The sequence below is a fragment of the Phaseolus vulgaris genome, chromosome 11, assembly GCF_000499845.2.
Source record: "Phaseolus vulgaris cultivar G19833 chromosome 11, P. vulgaris v2.0, whole genome shotgun sequence".
Taxonomy (NCBI): domain Eukaryota; kingdom Viridiplantae; phylum Streptophyta; class Magnoliopsida; order Fabales; family Fabaceae; genus Phaseolus; species Phaseolus vulgaris.
Window position 1 is genome coordinate 50,481,553 of NC_023749.2, and position 22,555 is coordinate 50,504,107.

General features: G+C 35.0%; 2 protein-coding genes and 1 pseudogene across 6 annotated transcripts; all 3 read left to right on the top strand.

Moving 5' to 3' along the window:
- Positions 1-606: 606 nt before the first annotated feature.
- On the top strand, positions 607-5,492 carry LOC137810789 (transcription factor MYB33-like). Of its 3 annotated transcripts, none has more exons than XM_068612236.1 (5): positions 607-911; positions 1,065-1,168; positions 2,323-2,693; positions 3,615-4,614; positions 4,871-5,492. In XM_068612236.1, the coding sequence occupies exons 3-5, from the start codon at positions 2,340-2,342 to the stop codon at positions 5,179-5,181; spliced, it is 1,665 nt and encodes a 554-aa protein (XP_068468337.1). In that variant the 5' UTR covers positions 607-911; positions 1,065-1,168; positions 2,323-2,339; the 3' UTR covers positions 5,182-5,492. The 3 variants fall into 3 exon arrangements, with proteins under 3 accessions (XP_068468337.1, XP_068468330.1, XP_068468344.1); XM_068612243.1 differs by having other exon boundaries at positions 609-798; XM_068612229.1 differs by having other exon boundaries at positions 607-1,168.
- A 4,502-nt stretch (positions 5,493-9,994) lies between these two features.
- On the top strand, positions 9,995-17,051 carry LOC137810748 (putative disease resistance RPP13-like protein 1). Of its 3 annotated transcripts, XR_011080964.1 has the most exons (4): positions 10,016-13,928; positions 14,445-14,653; positions 15,983-16,073; positions 16,913-17,051. XR_011080964.1 is itself a non-coding variant. In XM_068612169.1 (2 exons), the coding sequence occupies exon 1, from the start codon at positions 10,304-10,306 to the stop codon at positions 13,892-13,894; it is 3,591 nt and encodes a 1,196-aa protein (XP_068468270.1). In that variant the 5' UTR covers positions 9,995-10,303; the 3' UTR covers positions 13,895-13,928; positions 14,445-14,794. The 3 variants fall into 3 exon arrangements, 1 of the variants encoding a protein (XP_068468270.1); XR_011080963.1 differs by lacking the exons at positions 15,983-16,073; positions 16,913-17,051 and adding an exon at positions 15,276-15,717; XM_068612169.1 differs by lacking the exons at positions 15,983-16,073; positions 16,913-17,051 and having other exon boundaries at positions 9,995-13,928; positions 14,445-14,794.
- Positions 16,931-21,194, top strand: LOC137810762 (putative disease resistance RPP13-like protein 1; annotated as a pseudogene).
- The last annotated feature ends 1,361 nt before the right edge of the window (positions 21,195-22,555 follow it).

Sequence of the window (22,555 nt, forward strand, 5' to 3'; positions counted from 1 at the left end):
ATAGATCCACTAGCCAGCCACTAATTTCGTAAGACATGTTGACATTTTCTGTGTGCTACCTTATTTTACGGACTCATCTTTTAATTAAAATTTAAATAAAAAATAATTTAATTTTTTATAATTTTAAAAGATAATTTTTTTAATAATGTTATAAATTAATTTTCAATTATTAATTACATCAATTAATAAGTGGAATATTATATATCAGGCTCTTTATTTGTGTAATTTACATTTTCATTATACTGCAATTTTTTTTTAATCAAACTCAGTTTTTTATAATATAGTGTGGCATTCAGTGAATACATAAATTGGCAAAATAAAACTACTATATTTTTAATAGGAGAGTAACATTTATGCTATTGCAAGAAGTTTTTCATTAATGATGAAAGAGATTGAAGAAGTTAAAACTAATAAAAGTATTTAATGCTAATAAATGTTCTTAGACATTGATTAAGAAATCATAATAATGATTAGTAAGAGGAGAATTTGAATTTATTATTTTTCTAAAAAAAGATTAATTAAAAAGGTGTTCCATTTAATAATAAATAAATGAATGAAGAAAAAAAGCATGAGAAGTATATAAATGAATGGAAGAAAGAAGTGAAAGAGGAAGAAGAGTACACAACACACATGCACACATACACAACATTGGTTTTAGAAACATTGAAGAAATTGAACAAGTGAAAGGTGCTGTGATTCTCTGCGGCCGCTACTATCGTTACCTTCCCTTTCTCTCTCCTACTTCTTCTCTTCTCTTCATTCCCCAATCACACTTTCTCTCTCTACACAAATCCCAATGTGAGTTTCTTCTGCTTCTTCTTCTTCTTCCCAATTCACGCTTTGCTTTTCCCCGATTCTAATCATACCTCAAATTCTCGGATTTACGATTCTGCCCCTCGCTCCGATCCGAGGTTTGTCTCTCGCGGCTTCTCAAAATCGAACACCGAACACGAAAATGAATTAAACGCGTCGTTTTGTGACGCTCGTCGCTTTCGGTGACAGCGGGGTGGAATTTGGAATTAATTTCGTGTTTTTTTGTTTGTTTGCTTTGATTTTGGGAACAGGGTTTTCACTGTTTCATTCAGCTTCTGAGCTCAATTGGCGCTTCTGTTCGCCGCGCGCAAAACGAGTCGTTTTGGATTCTAGTGTTGCGTCGCGTCCTATTCTGGTACCGTCTCGTTTTTGTTTTTATTTTTTTTTCAGTTTTTCTGCCCTTCTTGTTTTGTTTTCTTGGTGCCCTTAATTTTGTGTGGATCTGTTGTTGAATATTCATCACGTTCAAATCTAAAGAATTTTAAATTGTATAAATCGATTATTTTAATTGAAGTCACACGTTCTTTGATATTGTAAAAAATTGAGGACAAATACTGTCACGATCAGAAACCCCAGAAACTTTGAAAGACAGAATCGCAGATCTTTCTTTAAAACCTTTGGCTTAATTAATACCAAAGTATTAAATGAGTAATTTTTTTCTTTGCTTGGGTTATTAGGTAATTTGCTAATATTGTAATTAGTTAATGCTGTAATAAATGGCCAGAATCGCTGGTTGTTTTTAAAACTTTGGGCTTAATAAGTAGCGGAACTATTAAATGCATTTACTCTTTGCTTGGGTTGTTAATTAATTTGTAATAAATGTGTACTGTGTTGTGGTGACCAGATTTGGGGTGTTGGGTTGGTGGGAAGAATGAATTCCGTAATAAGTGTGCATGCTAGGTTTTTGTGGGTTTTGAGGGGTGGAAGTTATGGTGTGGTTTTTTGTGTGCAATGATCATGTGATAAGTTGCAGTTTTTTTCTTCTGTATATTTGATTTCTGATCGGATATTATGGGTGAGCATGATTAGTATCGTGCTTAAATGGATTGGATGGGTTATTTCTTTTTTTGGGTCTGGAAAATTTGTGTTTCATGATTCAGTGGAGAGCATCATTAAATACTCGGTGTCAGGTTTTGCTGCAGTAGAGAAACTTTGCTATTGGGTGTTTATGCTTTTACTACTTTACCCGGTATAATCTGATGCTTCTGATTATTTTCCTTTCAATTTATTTACTATTGTAATTCCTTTTTAGCTTTAAAGTGTCTTCATTATAAAGAACATTTCTTGTTTTCTGTGTCTTGTGAATCATTTAATGGCATTCGGCTCGTTTTATCTTGCTGAGGTTTGCAGCTCCTTCCATGTGCAAAAGGAATATCTGAAAGTAAAGGAATAAAATAAAATTAAGTGGCTGTGGAGCTGGAAGCTAATTTAGGACTTTTCTTGGTTTTATTCTTTTTCACTTCTGCAAATTTTAAGGATTTCCTTCGTGGTTGTGAAATATTTGGGCAGGAAGGATATCAAATAAGATGAGACGAGTGAGTAATGAAATTGAAGATGAGGTGCTTCCTAGTGATCTGAGTGCGGCACAGTTGAATGATGAGAGTTATGAAGGAAGTACCAGTATTGTTCTGAAGAAAGGTCCGTGGACATCAACCGAAGATGATATTTTGGTGGATTATGTTAACAAGCACGGGGAAGGGAATTGGAATGCTGTTCAGAAGCACACAGGGTTACTGCGTTGCGGAAAAAGTTGTCGGCTGCGATGGGCTAATCACCTAAGGCCAAATTTAAAGAAAGGGGCGTTTACTGCAGAAGAGGAGCGGTTCATTGCTGAACTTCATGCCAAAATGGGAAACAAATGGGCACGCATGGCAGCACATGTAAGCATTTTCTATATAATTTGTCTATAACCCTGTGTATGTAGTTGTAATTTTTTTTGTTTTCTGAAGGTTTTCTTGAAATATTTGAATTCTATTATTTATTAGTGATGTCTGTGATGTTATGTCTTGTATTGTATCGAGGAACTTCCATCTGGAGAGGTAATTTCCAAATAGGTAATAAGCTGACGTAGGCGTACTCTAACCAATGTGTTAGAATACAGTTTACATGTCTTTTGTTAGATTTCCAATTTATAACATCACTCATTCTGTATAACTGTTAATTAACGGTGTAGTATGTTTGTATGTCAACTTTTACGCAATATAAAGCTTTACAATGTCTTTGTAAGTTTTTTCTGGATATCATCGTACAGGTTAAGGAAGTTAAATAATCATTATTGTTCTAACGTGGGCGACATTTATTTCAAAGCAGTTGTTAATTTTCTGTGTTTGTAAGTGATTTGTAATTCTACACATCTACAACTTAAATTGCAAATTACGTTAGTAATAGTTACAAGGTTGCCCGTGTCACATTCTATTGGACGTTGTGGACTTGTGCCACCAGGAAAAAATAGTTTAATATTATCTTTGCCAAAATAAGGAAAAGACAATTATATTTACAGTAAAGCTTGTTCAGTTGATAATATAATAATAAGTGTGAACTTCATAATCTATGCTAATCATTATGAACTCATTCAATTTTGGGATTGAGTTAATTGCAAAGAAACTCATGGTTTTTGCTTTTTCTTAATTCTCATGCCTTTCATAATTGAGGGGTTTAAATTATTCAATTAACTTACCATAATTCATGAGTAAATATCTTAGTAAATATCTCAATCAGTTTCTTCTACAATTTTTTCTTCTCAATATTATCAGCCTTTTTTCCTCAATCTGTTATAAATGGTTAATTTCTTTTGCTTGTAGTTGCCTGGTCGCACCGATAATGAGATAAAGAATTATTGGAACACCCGGATCAAGAGGCGTCAACGGGCTGGGTTGCCACTTTATCCTCCTGAAGTGTGTTTGCAAGGTTTTCAAGAGAGTCAGCGTAACCAAAGTAATGGTGGACTTAATGGTGGCGATAAAATGCATCTTGATTTATTGCAGACAAATAGTTATGAAATACATGGTGCTATATTTGACAGTCTGAAGGATAATCAGGGAATCTTACCATATGCACCAAAGTTTCCCGATGCTTCTGTTTATGGCAATATGCTAAAAGGTCTTGATTCTTCTCAATATTGTAGTGTTATGACACCAGCATCACCTAAGCACAAGCGTCTTAGAGAGTCAACAATACCGTTTATTGGTTCCAATGATACGAGAAAAAACGGTTTATATCCATTTTCTCAAATTCGGGACAATAATTCTGATAAGATTGCACAATCATTTGGAATGCAAGCACTCCTTGATCCTGGTCCCTCATCACACAATTCAATGTGTTACAGCCATTCACTTTCAAATGGCAATTCCTCTACTTCTAAGCCAACTTTTGAGGCTGTGAAGTTGGAGCTCCCTTCACTCCAATATCCAGAACTTGATTTAGGTAGCTGGGGTACATCTCCCCCACCTCCTTTGCTCGAGTCAGTTGATGATTTCTTTCAGTCTCCTACACCAATTAGTACACTCGAGTCAGATTGTTCTTCTCCACAAAATAGTGGCCTGCTGGATGCCTTACTTTATCAGGCAAAGACTCTGAGCAGTTCAAAGAACCATTGTTCTGACAAAAGTTCAAATTCTTCTACTGCAACCCCTGGTGACAGAGGCGACAGCTCTGCTTTGAATGTGTACGAGACAGAATGGGAAGATTACGCAGACCCTGTATCTCCCTTTGGTGCGACTTCAATATTGAATGAGTGCCCTGCTCTTCTTAGAGCCAGTGAGAATTCATTGGACGAACAGCTATCCTTCCAGGCATTTACAGGTTAGTAATTTTCAATGTGCTGTATGGGGGATGGTTACTGAGAACATTTCACATCTTTATAAATTATCACAAACTTCTTTGGCATAATCTGAAATTTCTTAATTATTTTGAGATTTCATTTTATATTACGAGTCCTTAGATACTTGTTAATACTTATTTTATATATAGAGTTGGTACATCGCTATGAATTCATTTATCAGTTTTAATGAAAAGGCATATGTTAGGTTTCTTCCTTAATACCTTAATTCGTGTGCAGGCAACATTCCAAAATTAGAGTTTGTTGATCAGGTTTGGACTCCTGAAAGTGAAAATCAAACCTTGTCCCTCTTGAACTTCACTCGTCCAGACTTCTTGTTTGCTTCAGACTGGCATGACTTAGGTTCTGGGAATGGCAAGAACCAAGCCATCACAACTGATACAACAATGACCCTTCTTGGAGACCATTTTGCCTCTGACCGTAAGCATATGACTTCTGGAACTTCTCAGTCAAGTCAGGTGTGGGGTTTTGGTTCTTGTGCTACGGCAAATAATATGCCTGCTCTGTGTCAGCTATCCGATCTTGGTTAAGAACACTTCATAGATGTGTGATTTGAAACTCGATTACAAGTATTTCTGTCATTCTTTTAACAAGATTGTCCAATGTCAATATTTTCTGGGCCGAAGAAGATTTTATGAGTGTGATTTATAGTACCAACAAAAGGTTCAGACTAATGATGCACTTTCGTGGCTTTGTCAATTCTTTTTGGGTGTTACATGTATTGTATACCATCATGAATCTTGTGGACACAAATGATTTTGCAGACTCTGATTAAATTGTTTAACTGCATTGCAGTTGAAACATTCGAATGCATGTAGCTGGATGGGTTAAAAATGTCGAATTTTTTTTGCTTATGTTTATTTGTTTGAACTGATAATTTATCATTTATCTGTATTATGAGGTCACAAAGATATTATTCTCCCTGAAAATTTCTTAAGTTTCATTTTTATTTAGGTGCATGGCAAACTTGCAAAGTGTTTAAATTGGGTAAATGATAAAAAATTGGCATGTCGGTTTTATCTTTTAAACAAAAAATTTCTTAATTCTTCATCGTTTAGCTTACCCCGCATTGTAGAAGAGAACTTGGTTGTTATCTAGCTAACAACACAATCTATGTTCCTCTTATAAAAAAAATAGTTTAAACTGTAGAGTTAAATTTCTGTGACCAAAACTGTTTATGTGTATCATAAAATAGAATAGAGATGAACCAAATAGAAACAAATAGAAAAAAAGGAAGGTAAAAGATATGAGAAGAAATATTTTTTTTTTCTTAAATCAAAACAAAGATTTTGAATATATATTATAAAAGATATGTAAGAATGTGATAAATTGTTATAGGATAAAACAAAATTCAAAGAATATTTAACGTTTGGAGAGTATTGGAAACATTAAGATTACAATGATAATCCTTTAGATACTCAAGTGATTTTTTTATTCTCGTACTCATTTAGACAGATTGATCTGATTCAGAATTTTGTTTTGTGTCATGATCTTCATTGAGGTTTTGGTCTATGTAGAAACAAACTTTTTCTGGAATCTCAATGTCTGACTCACAATTATTATTACTGTTATTTCCAGAGCATTATCAGAAGGTGCAAGAATGACTTGTGATGATTGACTCAAAACAGGTTGATCTTCAGTAAACAAAATTTGATCATGAATATTAGGATTGTTAGTTTCATTTCTAGTACCTTGAAACCTTTGATATGGAAAAACATTTTCATAGAAGACAACATCCCTAGATACAAAAATATCTCTGTATTGAATATTCAACATTACACATCTTGTCCCTCTTTCAAAACCAATAAACACATTTTAATGCCCTTGGATCAAATTTTCTTTTGTTTGTTGACAAAGTGCTAGCATAGCACAAAGATCCAAACACCTTTAATTCATTAAAATCTGTTGTAGATTTGTATAACATTTCATAAGGAGAAGAATAATTTAAAATAGGTATTGGAAGCATGTTTACAATATGCGCAACATGTATCACAGAATATGACCAATAAATTTTGGGTAAATGAGATTGTATCATGAGAGTTCTTGCTATAGTTTTTAAGGAGTTGTTGTCCAGAATGTGACAACCATTAGAGTCAAAGGTAAGAACACAAGATATATAAATAAATTTTGCTACTGAAAGAAGATTAAAAATGAAACAAGAAATATATAGAACATTGTCTATGGCATGATTTTGATTGAGAAAAATAATTCTAAAATAATTGGCAATGACTTGATTTCCATTTGGTAATTTGACATAAATTGAATTAATTTGATGATATGAAGTGAAATGAGTTAAGGATGAACAAATGTGGTCAATAACACCACTATCAAGAATCCAAGAACCGAAGGAAGAAAGAAATTTATTACCAGTTTGTGTTGTCATGTTGGAAGGAATAACAAAGACTTGATTAGAAACATTACCAATGGATTTGGACGGTTGCAAAAGAGCTAACAATGTTTGATACTGCTCATGAGTAAAACATTTTTTTTAGACTGCACTTTTGTCTTTGAACCTTCATGATTTTGCTCATCATTATTAGAATATTGTTTGAAAGAAGAAATCATCTTCTGATGATCAGAAATATGAATTTTGTCTCGTGAGAACCTCTCTTTTAATGATTCCATATGTCAAAGGCATTGTCCATACAAATTATACTTTGTAGGATGGGTGGAGAAACAACCTTGAGCATCCAAGAAACAACCAACATATTGGCTCTTTGCCATGTTGGAGATAATAAGATGGTAGGAAAGGGAGCTTCTATGGTCCCATTAATGAAACCTATCTTGTTCTTTGAAATGAGACTCATTTGAAATAAACGAGACCAATGGTGATAATTTGGTCCCTCAAGAATAATAGGGACAACGAGAAATGAAGGATTATCAGATGAACTAATATGGTAAGGTGAACAAAAATTTTGTGAGGGATCAACAACTTCACCCATGGATAAATGTAGCAACCAGATCTCTTCAGAGCTATCATACCATATTATAAAATAGAACATATATGAACAAAAGAGAAAAAGGAAGACAAAAGATATGAGAAGGAATATTTTTTCTATTTTATGTTCCTTACTTAAATCAAAGCAAAGAGTATGAATATATACAAGTAGTACACTCATTATAGCTCTAGTTAAAGAGACATAATGTAAAATAAAGAGCCAATAAAGGCTAGAATAAGAAAAGAAAAGAAATAATGGCTAGACATATATACAAAAAGAAACGACTAAGAATTAGAAAAAGATAAAATTAATATTAGCTTGCTTCTAGAAGCCTTGTATCAATATCCTTTGTTAACGTAGATGTAATATTCCTTGTTCTTGAATGCCTACATAATATTTTTCAGAAGTAATAACATTCACCAACCAATTAAATTACTATTTATGTCTATCAATATTAGTATATTTTTTTTTATATATTATTATTTATTAGACATTTTTTCCTTATCATTCCAGGAAAGGATCAAACAGAAAGAATTATATACAATTAGACCTAAATTCATAACAACACATTGATCCTTCTAAGCTCAGCCGCATAGACCCTGAAAAAAAAAGTTTATGTTCCAAATGATTAATTTTCATATTGTAATATCTAGAATGTATCATTCTTTTTTGTCATCTTTTTGTAGGTTATTTCTCCATGCATATATCATTTCAAATCTGCACCCAACATAAAATTTAAAACTCAAAATAGCCCTTGTCATTCGTGTTTGCTTTACGGATGAAACAATCCAAAAGTGATTATTATGTACTTCGAATTTTGAAATCCAAAGTGAGGTCAGTTGGTTCCAGATATTTGCATCCGAAAGGTCATTTAAGTTGTCCAATTAAGCTTCTAGATTGTCATATCCAGAAGTGACATATAAGTTTCGAACGTTCATATCCAAAATTGCGTGATTTGACTTACGGATATGGATATCCAGAATAGAAATAATACTTTCGGATATATAAATTTGGAAGTCACCATTTTCATGAAAACTCACAACCCACCAACACTGCCTTTTCCAGTGCACAATTCTTCTCCTCCATTGACAACTCCCTCTCTATCCGTCGCCACCCTTCTCTCCGACGCAGTGTTGTGTGTGTCTCAATGAACCTAGCTTTTAAATCATTAAGGGAAAAACAAACTTTTCATATAATTGTGTTGGGTGTAGGTTTGAAATGCTCTCGTGCAATATTAAGGTCTTTTTCAATATTTGATAATGGTTAAGGGTTAAAGGGTTAAGGGCTAAGAGCTATTTCTTCCCGCAACTCCATAGCTTCTTGTGACATCCCATACTTCTTAAAATACCCCAAATACTCTCTATTCTATTGATGATTTTCATTTCAGAATGAATGATCCCAAAAAACTTTGGATTATAGAATCAAAGGGTACTTATGGATTTTATAATTTAGAACAAGTTTCTTTAAAAAACAATAGAATCCAAAATATATTTATGGATTCCAAAATCTGAAAAGTATTTCTAAATTTTGTGAATCGGGATGTACTTTTGTTAAAGTAAAAAAAAATAAAAATTTGTATTATATAATATGAAAGGTATTTTTAGATTTAGAAATGTCTTTCACATTATACAATCCGGATGTGTAAATAGAAACAAAAATAAAATTGGATTGTAGATTAAAAATGTGTTTTTAAGGATAAAATGGTCTTTTGATTGACCAATGAGATGCTAGGAGAAATTATGGAAGTGCAGGAAGAAACAACTTGAATCATGAGTCATCTCCAACTTCAATGGTCAAGTAGAAGTTGTCTTTCCCTATTTTCAATTGGTAGGAAGTGTAGAAATAAAGACACTCCATTACTCCAGTTAACTAATAAATATGAATCAAATTAGACTAGTTATAAATATAACAGTGAATATGTAATAAGAAATATATGTACTTATAATTATTATCTATATATATTATTTTTCACAATTTTTTAGTTGAATAAACTTTTACCTTAGAGATGAAGTTATATTGTTTAATAATGTTTGATTAGTTATTCTGTGGTTTATTTAGCTGGATAAGCGTTAATTATCATGCTAATCGCGACATTAACATTTATTATATTTCAAACTTTCAAACTTTCTAATAAAGCATAGAAAAAGAAGCCATTAATGCAGTTTCATCCACCTTGTACTGCACCAAGCTGGCAGGGTGTCCTAGCCACGGTCCCTATCAAAATAAAAATGATAAACTGGATTGATCACATTGATCATTGAATCAGTGTATAGGAATGTCAAAAACAAAATGAAAAAGGAATTTTACAAAAATATAGCAATGTCAAAAAACCAAAAAAAAGAAAGAATTACGAGTATGTCTACAACTTGTCATGGCTCAAAATAATGTAAGTTGATGGTCCCTCGGGTTTTTTGTTGTTAAGTTAGCCGCCACAATTGGCTGGAAATTTCATTGAAGTAAATAAACAAGGAAAAACAAAGCTTGATTGTCAGAAACCAAGTTGTGCTGTCGGTAAAAATCAACAGCTATTGGTTGACCATGGAACCTTGGATTGAAGTAAAGTCGTCTCTAACAAAATCATCACTTATTGCAATTTGTTAAATGTTAACTCTTCCCTATCTGCGTTCACGCTTCACCCTTCATTCACATTATAAAGCTCCACTTCAAATTTTCAGATATTTCTTTTCTTTGAGAAGCTACTTCCTACTCAACCATGCCAGTGATAGAAACACTTGGTGGTGCTCTTTTTGGTGCTGTTCTTCAGGTGCTGTTTGACAGGCTTGATTCTCGTCAAGTTGTTGACTACTTTCGTGGAAAAAAGCTCGATGTGAAGCTGCTGAAGAAGTTGAAGAGGAAGCTGGTGTCCGTTAAGGCTGTGGTTGATGATGCAGAACAGAAGCAGTTCAGAGATACGTATGTGAAGGCATGGCTTGATGGCGTCAGAGACGTTTTGCTTGATGCAGAGGATCTGATGGAGGAAATTGAGTATGAATTCTCTAGATATGAGTTGGAAGTTGAACCCCAGAGCAGTTCTAGCAAGGTATGCAGTTTCGAATCCAGGATTGTAGAAGTCCTTGATGACCTAAAATCTCTTCTAAGCCAGAAAGATGATCTAGGTTTGAAAAATGCTAGCGGGGTAGGGGTTGGGTTAGGGTTGAGCAGTAATGTGTCACGTAAATTGCCATCAACATCTTTGGTGGTTGAAAATGTTATTTATGGAAGAGATGATGAAAAAGAAATGATCCTCAAATGGATGACTTCTGACACTGAAGAGCATAGCCAACTATCAATACTTTCTGTTGTGGGTATGGGTGGGATGGGTAAAACCACACTTGTTCAACATGTGTACAATGACCCATTGATAGAGGGTAAATTTGCTATCAAAGGTTGGGTTTGTGTTTCAGATGAATTTGATGTTTTTATGGTAACAAAAGCAATTGTTGGGGCAATCACTAAATCAAAAGATGATAGTGTAGACCTAGAAATGGTTCAGGGGCGATTGAAAGAAAAGTTGGCAGGAAAGAGGTTTCTCCTCGTTCTGGATGATGTCTGGAACGAGCACAGAGACCAGTGGAAATCATTGCAAACTCCTCTTAAATATGGTGTTAAGGGAAGTACAATTCTTATCACAACTCGCAGTAACAAAGTTGCTTCTATCATGGAGTCAAACAATATTCACCAACTAAGGCAATTACAAAAAGATCACAGCTGGCAAGTTTTTGCTAAACATGCATTCCGAGATGATAACTCTAAGTCGAATTATGTGTTGGAGGAGATTGGCATGAAGATAGTTGAAAAGTGTCAAGGACTGCCTCTGGCCCTTGAAACGATAGGTTGTATTTTACAGTCAAAGTCATCTGTTTCAGAGTGGGAAGATGTATTGAGAAGCAACATATGGGACTTCCCAATAGAAGATAGTAAAATTATCCCCGCTTTGTTGTTGAGCTATTACCATCTTCCTTCTCATCTCAAGAGATGTTTCGCTTATTGTGCGTTATTCCCCAAAGACCATAAGTATGACAAGAAGAGCTTAATTCTCTTATGGATGGGTGAAAATTTTCTACAAAGCTCTCAGCAGAGTAAGTCTCCAGAAGAAGTAGGTGAGCAATACTTCAATGATTTACTATCAAGGTCATTCTTTCATCATTCAATTTGGTACAAGGTAACATGTTTTGTAATGCACGACCTTCTGAATGATTTAGCAAAATATGTTTCTGGTGAAATCTTCTACAGATTGGGTGTTGATAGACCAGGAAGCGTATCAAAGACAACCCGTCACTTTTCAAATGCAAATAATCGTGTTGAATGTGATGAGTATAGGAGTTTATGTGATGCTAAAAGACTACGAACATTTTTGTCCATATCTACGGATTGTGGGATGTCAGTACAAGAGTTGATCTCCAACTTTAAGTTCTTACGACTCTTATCTTTGTCTTACTGTCGTAACATAAAAGAGGTGCCTGACACTATAGCCAATCTCATACATCTCCGTTCATTAGATCTTTCACATACTTATATAGAGAGACTTCCCGACTCAACATGTTCACTTTGTAACTTGCGAGTGTTGAAGCTGAATTACTGTAAGTTTTTGAAGGAGTTGCCCTCGACTTTGCATGAACTCTCAAATTTACGCTACCTTGAACTTAAGGAAACTACTTTAAGAAAGACTCCAGTGCTTTTAGGAAAGTTGAAGAATCTTCAAGTATGGATGGGTGGGTTTAAGGTTGGAAAAAGTAGTAGTGAGTTCAATATTCAACAACTAGGACAACTTGATCTTCGTGGAAAGCTGTTAATTAAAAATCTTGAAAATATCGTGAATCCCTGTGATGCATTGGCAGCTGATTTGAAGAATAAAACACATTTGGTGGACTTAAATTTAACATGGAAGTTTAAGCGAAACAATGAGGATTCAATAAAAGAAAGAGAAGTATTAGAGAATTTGCAACCTTGTAGACATTTGGAGCAGTTGTCAATCTTTAACTATTCGGGCCCACAATTTCCACGTTGGTTATCTGATACATTTTTGTTGAATGTTCGGTCCCTAGGGTTGTATAACTGTAAATATTGCCAATGGTTGCCTTCCCTTGGACTTTTGACATTTCTCAAGCACTTGGAAATTGAGGGCCTTGATGAGATAGTGAGGATAGATGCTGATTTTTACGGGAACAACTCTTCTACATTTGCATCCTTGGAAACGTTGAGCTTTACTAATATGAAGGAATGGGAAGAATGGCAATGCATGACGGGTGCTTTTCCACATCTTCAAGATCTTTCTGTGACGAATTGCCCCAAACTGAAAGGGCACTTGCCAAATCTTCCTCATTTAAAGAATCTATGTATCAAGAGTTGCAAACAACTTGTAGCTTCGACTACTAGGGTAGTAGAAAATGAAGATGTGAAGATGGAGACATCTTCATTTGATATGATAGGGCATCATCTTGAATCCTTGAGTATTTTTATTTGTCCGGGCATGAATATTCCCATAAACCATTGCTACCATTTCCTTATACAATTGCATATCCTTCAATGTTGTGACTCTCTCACGAACTTCCCTCTAGACTTATTCCCAAGACTCTGTAACCTTGATTTAGGCAATTGTCGTAACCTACAAATAATATCACAGGGACACCCTCATCTTCATTTGAAGAGTTTGTCAATTCAACATTGCTCTGAATTTGAATCATTTCCCAATGAAGGATTATTTGGACCTCAACTAAAGAGGTTTTGTATTATAGGAATGGAGAAATTGAAATCAATGCCTAAACGCATGTTCGCCCTCCTTCCATCTCTTCATTATCTGTCCATCCGTGATTGTCCAGGAGTGGAGTTGTCTGAGGGATGTTTGCCATCAAATCTAAAAGAAATGCGGCTATTGAATTGCTCCAAACTTGTTGCCTCACTAAAGAAGGGTGTTTGGGAAACTAACACTTCCCTAAAATTTTTGTATATTCAAAAAGGCGATGTGGAGTGTTTTCCAGATGAAGGTTTGCTCCCACTCTCTCTTACTGATCTAATCATAAAAGATTGTCCAAATCTTAAGAAACTGGACTACAAGGGTCTTTGTCACCTCTCTTCTCTTCGAAAATTGGTTCTTGAAAATTGTCCAATACTCCAATGCTTGCCAGATGAGGGTCTCTCAGAATCCATTTCACAACTCAGAATTACAGACTGTCCATTGCTCAAACAGCGGTACAAGAAAGAAGAGGGCGAAGACTGGGAAAAGATTGCTCACATTAAAACTATATGGATTACAAATAGAAAACGAGTAAACATTGAAGACGAAGCAGAAATTGGAAATTCCTAAGACACCAATTCTCTTATGCCTACATTTTTTTAAGGTGCCAATTCTCCACACTATCTTTGAATTATTTCAAATACAATCTTATTTAGTACAAATATGTTAATATGTAGTTGATCATTTTCATCACGCATCAACTCATCTTCGTTTTAATGTTCTGTTTTACTTGCGAGAATTACAATTATCGATATTCACTTTTGAAGTTCAATAGCGATGCTTATACATAGTTAAATATTCACGTTAAAATGAAAATATTTTTTATTGAATGAGTGACCTGCTCTTAGGAAGTCACTGAGAATTCGTTGAACAACAGCTATTCCTCCAGACATTTACTGGTTAGTAATTTTCAATGTGCAGTATGGGGGATGATTATTGAGAACATTTCACATTTTATAAATCTTCACATACTTCTTTGGCATGATCTAAAATTTCTTAATTATTTTGGAGATTTCATGTTATATTATGAGTCCTTAGATACTTGTTAATACTTATTTTATATGACAGAGTTGGTACATCACTATGAATTCTTTTCCTTAGTTCCTTAATTCATGTGCAGACAACATTCCAAAATGAGAGTTTGTTGATCAGGTCTGGACTCCTCCTGACTGTGAAGATCAAACCCTGTTTGCTTCAGATTGGCATGACTCAGGTTCTGGGGATTGCAAGAACCAAGCCATCACAGCTGATACAACAATGAGCCTTCTTGGTGACCATTTTGCCACTGACCATAACCATGTGACTTCTGGAACTTCTCAGTCAAGTCAGGTGTGGTGTTTGGGTTCTTGTGCAGCGGCAGCTAATAATATACATGCTCTGTGTCAGCTATCCGATGTTTGTTAAGAACACTTCATAGATATGTGATTTGAACCTTGATTATTAGTAGATCTGTGTTGATTCCTTTAACAAGATTGTCCAATGTCAATATTTGCTTGGCTGAAGAAGATTTTATGGGTGTGATTTATAGTACCAACAAAAGGGTCAGACTATTGCTTTTTGGATGTTGCATGTATTGTATACCATCATGAATCTTGTGGACACAAATGCTTTTGCAGACTCTGATTAAATTGATTGACTGCATTGCAGTTGAAACATTGGAATTCATGTAGCTGGATGGGTTAAGAATGTCTTAAATTTCTTTGCTTATGTTTTTTGTTTGAACTGATAATTTATCATTTATCTGTATTATTAGGCCAAAAAGTATTGATCTCTCTGAAAACTACTATTTGTGTCTATCATAATATTAGTATCCTTTTGTCTATTCTAAATCAATATAAAACAACTATCATATATAGAATGAATATGTACGTTTTATTATTATTTATTAGACTTGAAAGATTATCCATATTTGGCTGGATCATAAAACCGTTTTGGCACAAAAACAGGCCAGGAAACATTGTGCATGTGAAGTGAGCTCTTTTATTGAACGTAAACGAAACAACATACTATATTTTCTTTTCATCATTATAGATCTTAAAATCTTTCAAAATTTTGCTCCAATTAACTTGCAATTGAACTCTTTCAAAAAAACTTTTTATATAGTGTTCATGTTTGCTGATGACCAGGACACCAAATGTTTAGTCCATGGAAAAGATACAAGACAACCTTAATCTGACTGGGGGATAACCAGCGTCTCACCAGAACCTTTGAAAGCAGGTGGTGCATGAGATGCAGAGTAGCTAGTTGCTAGCCTGGAAGATGGTTATTCCAATGTGCTTTAGACATTAGTTTGAGTGCAAACATATGAACAGATATTTATTATTTTCTGTATTATAAAGAATTAATGTAGGAAATGTTTTTTAACAAGATTATGGACATTGATTGCACTTGAACTAACCGAATTATCTATTCTAGAGGTTAATGATGCAAGTTTTTACCATTGATTCTGTTCTTCACAAGCCCAATAAGCTTTGGAATGTTGAGCAGAGTTGAGAACAATATATAAATGATATGTTACATGAGATTACTATTCATGTGCACCATACTTGTGCTGTAGATATAGTGTGGAAGGTCTGTAATTTTCACATACCATTGTCAACTGCTGCAATTTTATTTTGTTATAATATTGTTTGTTGCTTCTGCTTTTCATGGTTACAGTTCAAAGCAACAATGCTTGTGCTGTGAATGAAGTTTCTGTTCAGGAAGAGTACCATGACAGACTCTAGAAGCATGACTACTTGATGAGATGGTTAAAATACTTTCATTTAATTAACATCATTGCTTTCTTCAATTGAATGAAATATCAAGCAACTTTGATGCATTTAGTCAAAGTTTGTGGCTATTTAATTAGTTTGATTTATAAATAAATCCATGGAACCTATTATCTCATTCTGTTTTCTTTTTCACTGGGATTCATTTCATGGGGATATGATTCTATGTAACTATCTTCTCTGCACGGTCAATGTCAGTGACCTTAACATTGAACGAGCAGTATATGTGATCTTGAAATCCTTACCAAAATAAAACATAGTGACTGATCTTAGTTGAATAGGGAAGAAGAAGAAGTTATTTTGTCACACACAACACTTAGAAGGAACTGAACGGACGTATGTGAGTATTATAATGAAGAATATTATCTGAACTGATATATTTAAATACGATTGCATTGAATCAGTGTATAGGAATGTCAAAAAGAAAATGAAAAAGGAATTCTTACAAAAATATAGCAATATCAAACAACCAAAAAAAAGAAAGAATTACTATGTCTGCAAATTGTTAAAAAAGAATGTAAGTTGAAGGACCCTCGTGTTTTTTATTTTGTTAAGTTAGCCGCCAAAATTGACTCAATGCATTAAAGTTCCTAGAAATTTCATTAAAGTACATAAAGCAATAAAAAGAAAATTAATTGTCTGAATCCAAGTTGTGGTGTCGGTAATAATCAACATCTATTGATTGACATGTTTAACCAAATCATCACTTAATTATTTGTTAAATTTTAACTCTTCTCTATCTGCCTTCACGCTTGACCCTTCATTCACATAACTAAGCTCTGCTTCTAATTTTCAGTTATTTCTTTACTTTGATTAGATTACTTCCTTTCCAACCATGCCAGTGATAGAAACACTTGGTGGTGCCCTTTTCGGTGCTGTTCTTCAGGTGCTGTTTGACAAGCTTGATTCTCGTCAAGTTCTGGACTACTTTCGTGGAAGAAAGCTCGATGAGAAGCTGCTGAAGAAGTTGAAGAGGAAGCTGGTGTCCGTTAATGCTGTGGTTGATGATGCAGAACAGAAGCAGTTCAGAAATGCGTATGTGAAGGCATGGCTTGATGAGGTCAGAGATGTGTTGCTTGATACAGAGGATCTGATGGAGGAAATAGAGTATGAATTCTCCAGATATGAGTTGGAAGTTCAATTCCACAGCAGTTCTAGCAAGGTATGCAGTTTTGAATCCAGGATTGTAGAAGTCCTTGATGACCTAGAATCTCTTCTAAGCCAAAAGGATGATCTAGGTTTGAAAAATGCTAGCGGAGTAGGGGTTGGGTTAGGGTTGAGTAGTAATGTCTTACATAAATTGCCATCTGGTGGTTGAAAATATTATTTATGGAAGAGATGATGAAAAAGAAATGATCCTTAAATGGATGACTTCTGATGACACTGAAGAGCATAGCCAACTATCAATACTTTCTGTTGTGGGTATGGGTGGGATGGGTAAGACCACACTTGCTCAACATGTGTACAATGACCCAATGATAGAGGATAAATTTGCTATCAAAGGTTGGCTTTGTGTTTCGGATGAATTTGATGTTTTTATGGTAACAAAAGCAATTGTTGGGGCAATCACTAAATCAAAAGATGATAGTGTAGACCTAGAAATGGTTCAAGGACGATTGAAAGAAACGTTGGCAGGAAGGAAGTTTCTCCTCGTTCTGGATGATGTCTGGAACGAACACTGAGACCAGTGGAAATTATTGCAAACTCCTCTTAAATATGGGGTTAAGGGAAGTAAAATTCTCATCACAACACGCAGTAACAAAGTTGCTTCTATCATGGAGTCAAACAATATTCACCAACTAAAGCAATTACATAAAGATAACAGCTGGCAAGTTTTTGCTAAACATGCATTCCAAAATGATAACTCTAAGTCGAGTTTTGTGTTGAAGGAGATTGGCATGAAGATAGCTGAAAAGTGCCAAGGACTGCCTCTAGCCCTTGAAACAGTAGGATCTCTTTTACAGTCAAAGTCATCTGTTTCAGAGTGGGAAAGTGTACTGAGAAGCAACATATGGGACTTACGAATTGAAGATAGTAAAATCATCCCCGCTTTGTTGTTGAGCTATTACCATCTTCCTTCTAATCTCAAGAGATGTTTCGCTTATTGTGCTTTATTCCCCAAAGACCATAAGTTTGAGAAGGAGAGCTTAATTCTCTCATGGATGGCTCAGAATTTCCTACAATGTTCTCACGAGAGGGAGTCTCCAGAAGAAATAGGTGAACAATACTTCAATGATCTATTATCAAGGTCATTCTTTCAGCAATCAATTTGGTACAACGAAACATGTTTTCTGATGCACGACCTTCTGAATGATTTAGCAAAATATGTTTCTAGTGAAATGTGCTACAGTTTAGGTGTTGATAGACCAAGAAGCGTACCAAAGACAACTCGTCACTTTTCAATTTTAAATAAGGATCCCGTTGAATGTGATGAGTACAGGAGTTTATGTGATGCTAAAAGGCTACGGACATTTTTGTCCATGTCTACGAATTTTGGGATGTCAATACAAGAGTTGATCTCCAACTTTAAGTTCTTACGACTCTTATCTTTGTCGAGCTGCCTTAATATAAAAGAGGTGCTTGACACTATAGCCGATCTCATACATCTCCGTTCATTAGACCTTTCTGGTATCCTTATAGAGAGACTTCCCAACTCAGCGTGTTCACTTTGTAACTTGCAAGTGTTGAAGCTGAACAAATGTGAGTTTTTGAAGGAGCTGCCCTCGACTTTGATTGAGCTCACTAAGTTGCGCCGCATTGAACTTATGGGAACTACATTAATAAAGGCTCCAGTGCTTTTAGGAAACTTGAAGAGTCTTCAAGTATGGTTGAGTGTGTTTGAGGTTGGAAAAAGTAGTAGTGAGTTCAGATTTCAACAACTAGGATAACTTGATCTTCATGGACATATGTTAATTAGAAATCTTGAAAATATTGTGAATCCCTGTGATGCATTGGCAGCGAATTTGAAGAATAAAACACATCTTGTGGGGCTAGATTTACAATGGGATTGGATGCGGAACAATGAGGATTCAATAAAAGAAAGAGAAGTACTAGCGAATCTGCAACCTTCTAGATATTTGGAGCAGTTGTCAATCTATCACTATGGTGGCACACAATTTCCACGTTGGTTATCTGATAAATTTCTATTGCATGTGGTGTCCCTAAACTTGTATAACTGTAAATATTGCCAATGGTTGCCTTCCCTTGGACTTTTGGCATCTCTCAAGCAATTGACAATTGAGGGCCTTGATGAGATAGTGAGGATAGATGCTGATTTTTACGGGAATAACTCTTCTGCATTTGCATCCTTGGAAACGTTGACCTTTCATGATATGAATGGATGGGAAGAATGGCAATGCATGACGGGTGCTTTTCCAAGTCTTTAACAACTTTCCGTGTTGGCTTGTCCTAAACTGAAAGGGCACTTGCCAGAGCATCTTCCTCATTTAAAAGAGCTAACTGTTTTTGACTGCAAACAACTTGTGGCTTCGACTCCCAAGGCGGTAGAAATTGAAGGTGTGAAGAAAGAGACATCTTCATTTGATATGTTGTTGCACCATATTGAATCCTTGAGTATTCATATTTGTCCGGGCATGAATATTCTCATAAACCATTGTTACCATTTCCTTGTAGAATTGGATATCAATGAATGTTGTGACTCTCTGACGAACTTCCCTCTAGACTTATTCCCAAATCTGTGCGGGCTTAAATTAGGCAATTGTGGTAACCTACGGATGATATCACAGGGGCACCCTCATCGTCATTTGAAGAATCTGTCGATTCAACATTGCTCTGAATTTGAATCATTTCCCAATGAAGGGTTATTTGCACTTCAGCTAGAGAGCTTTTATATTAAAGGATTGGAGAAATTGAAATCAATGCCTAAACACATATCTGCCCTCCTTCCATCTCTTCATTTTCTGAATATAATGGATTGTCCAGGAGTGGAGTTGTCCGAGGGATGTTTGCCATCAAATCTAAAACACATCTCTCTCTGGAATTGCTCCAAACTTGTTGCCTCACTAAAGAAGGGGGTTTGGAGAACCAACCCTTCCATAGAATCCTTGTCTTTTAAAGAAGAGGATGTGGAGTGTTTTCCGGATGAAGGTTTGCTCCCACTCTCTCCTACTAATCTAGAGATACGTGATTGTCCAAAACTTAAAAAACTGGATTACAAGGGTCTGTCACCTTTCCTCTCTTCAGAAATTGGTTATTCAGAATTGTCCAATACTGGAATGCTTGCCAGAGGAGGGTCTTCCAAAATCCATTTCACAACTCACAATTATAGACTGTCCGTTGCTCAAACAGCGGGGCAAGAAAGAAGAAGGCGAAGACTGGAAAAAGATTCCTATATGGATTACTAATGGAAAACGAGTAAACATTGAAGATGAACCAGAAATTGGAAATACCTAAGACACCAATTCTCATATGCCTACATTTTCATCAGGTGCAAATTCTCCCACACTATCTTTTAAGCATCTCAAATACAATCTTATTTAGTTCAAATAATTTAATATCTAATTGATCATTTTCATCACAAATGTTCTGTTTTACGTGCAAGAATTACAATTATCGATATTCACTTTTGAAATTGAATAGCGATGCTTATATTTAGTTGAATATTCACGTGAAAATCAAAATAATCTTAGAAAGCCAGTGAGAAATCATTGAACGAACTACTATCCTTCCAGACATTTATAGGTTAGTAATTTTCAATGTGCTGTATGGGGGAAGATTACTAAGAGAACATTTCACATCTTTATAAATTATCACATACTTCTTTGGCATAATCTGAAATTTCTTAATTATTTTGAGATTTCATGTTTATATTACGAGTCTTTAGATACTTGTTAATACTTATTTTATATGATAGAGTTGGTACATCGCTATGAATTCATTTATCAGTTTTAATGAAAAGGCATAGGTTAGGTTTCATCCTCAATTCCTTAATTCATGTGCAGGAAACATTCCAAAATTAGAGTTTGTTGATTAGATTTGGACTCCTGACAGTGAAAATCAAACCTTGTCCCTCTTGAATATCACTCGTCCAGACTCTTGTTTGCTTCAGATTGGCATGACTTAGGTTCTGGGGATGGCAACAACTGATACAACAATGACCCTTCTTGGAGACCATTTTGCCATTGACCATAACCATGTGACTTCTGGAACTTCTCAGTCAAGTCAGTTGTGGGGTTTTGATTCTTGTGCAACGGCAGCTATTAATATACAGGCTTTGTGTCAGCTATTCGATCTTGTTTAAGAACCTGTAATCTGACTCAGGGATAGCCAACGTCTCACCAGAACCTTTGAAAGCCGGTGGTGGATGAGATGCAGAGTACCTAGTGGCTAGCCTGGAAGATGGTTATTCCAATGTGCTTTAGACATTAGTTTGAGTGCAAACATATGAACCGATATTTATTATTTTCTGTACTATAAAGAATGTAGGAAATGTTTTTTGACAAGATTATGAACATTGATTGCACTTGAACTAACTGAATTATCTATTCTGGAGGTTCATGATGCAATTTTTTACCATTGATTATGTTCATCACAAGCTCAATAAGCTTAGGAATGTTAAGCAGAGTTGAGAACAATATATAAATGATGTTATATGAGATTACTATTCATCTTGTGCAGTAGATATAGTGTTGAACGTGTGTAATTTTCACATACCATTGTCAACTGCTGCAATTTTATTTTGTTATATTATTGTTTGTTGCTTCTGCTGCACATGGTTACAGTTCAAAGCAACAATGCTTCTGCTGTGCATGAATTTTATGTTGAGGAATAGTATATGACATACTCTGGAAGCATGACTACTTGATGAGATGGTTAAAATACTTTCATTTAATTAACATTATTGCTTTGTTCAATTAAATGAAATATCAAGCAACTTTGATGCATTTAGTCAAAGTTTGTGGATATTTAGTTAATTTGATCAACAAAACCTATTATCTCATTCTTTTTTCTCTTTCCTTGGGATTCATTTTCATGCAGATATATATGTAACTACTTTCTTTGCACGGTCAAAGTCTGTCTTAACTTCACCACCACTACTTTGAATGAGCAATGTATGTGATCTTGAAATCCTTACCAAAATATAACATAGTGACTGATCTTAGTTGAATTGAGAAGAAGAAGACGTTATTTTGTCATACACAGGACATAGAAATCTGAACTGATATATTTAAATACGATGGCATTGAATCATTAAATCAGTGTATAGGAATGTCTGCTATGGGGACACTATTGAGAAGGAATAATGTGGATGTGCAGGTGTGGGGGAAGGAAGAACCAGACCTTTTTTCTGTGAATTCTGCTTACGAGTGCCTTACCAAGCAGTCTCGTGGAACCCAATCTGATGTGTTTAATTTCTTTTGGAAGATTAAGGCATTCCCAAATGTGATCGTGACAGCTTGGAGAGTGTTGCTGGATAGAATCCCAACAAGGGTGAGTTTGA

What these genes read in the sequence shown, in the direction of transcription:
- LOC137810789 (XM_068612229.1), top strand. Translation starts at nt 2,340, where the DNA reads ATGAGACGAGTGAGTAATGAAATTGAAGATGAGGTGCTTCCTAGTGAT. An exon ending in GGGCACGCATGGCAGCACAT is followed by an intron (nt 2,694 to 3,614) that starts GTAAGCATTTTC and finishes TTTTGCTTGTAG; the next exon opens with TTGCCTGGTCGCACCGATAA. An exon ending in ATCCTTCCAGGCATTTACAG is followed by an intron (nt 4,615 to 4,870) that starts GTTAGTAATTTT and finishes ATTCGTGTGCAG; the next exon opens with GCAACATTCCAAAATTAGAG.
- LOC137810748 (XM_068612169.1), top strand. Translation starts at nt 10,304, where the DNA reads ATGCCAGTGATAGAAACACTTGGTGGTGCTCTTTTTGGTGCTGTTCTT.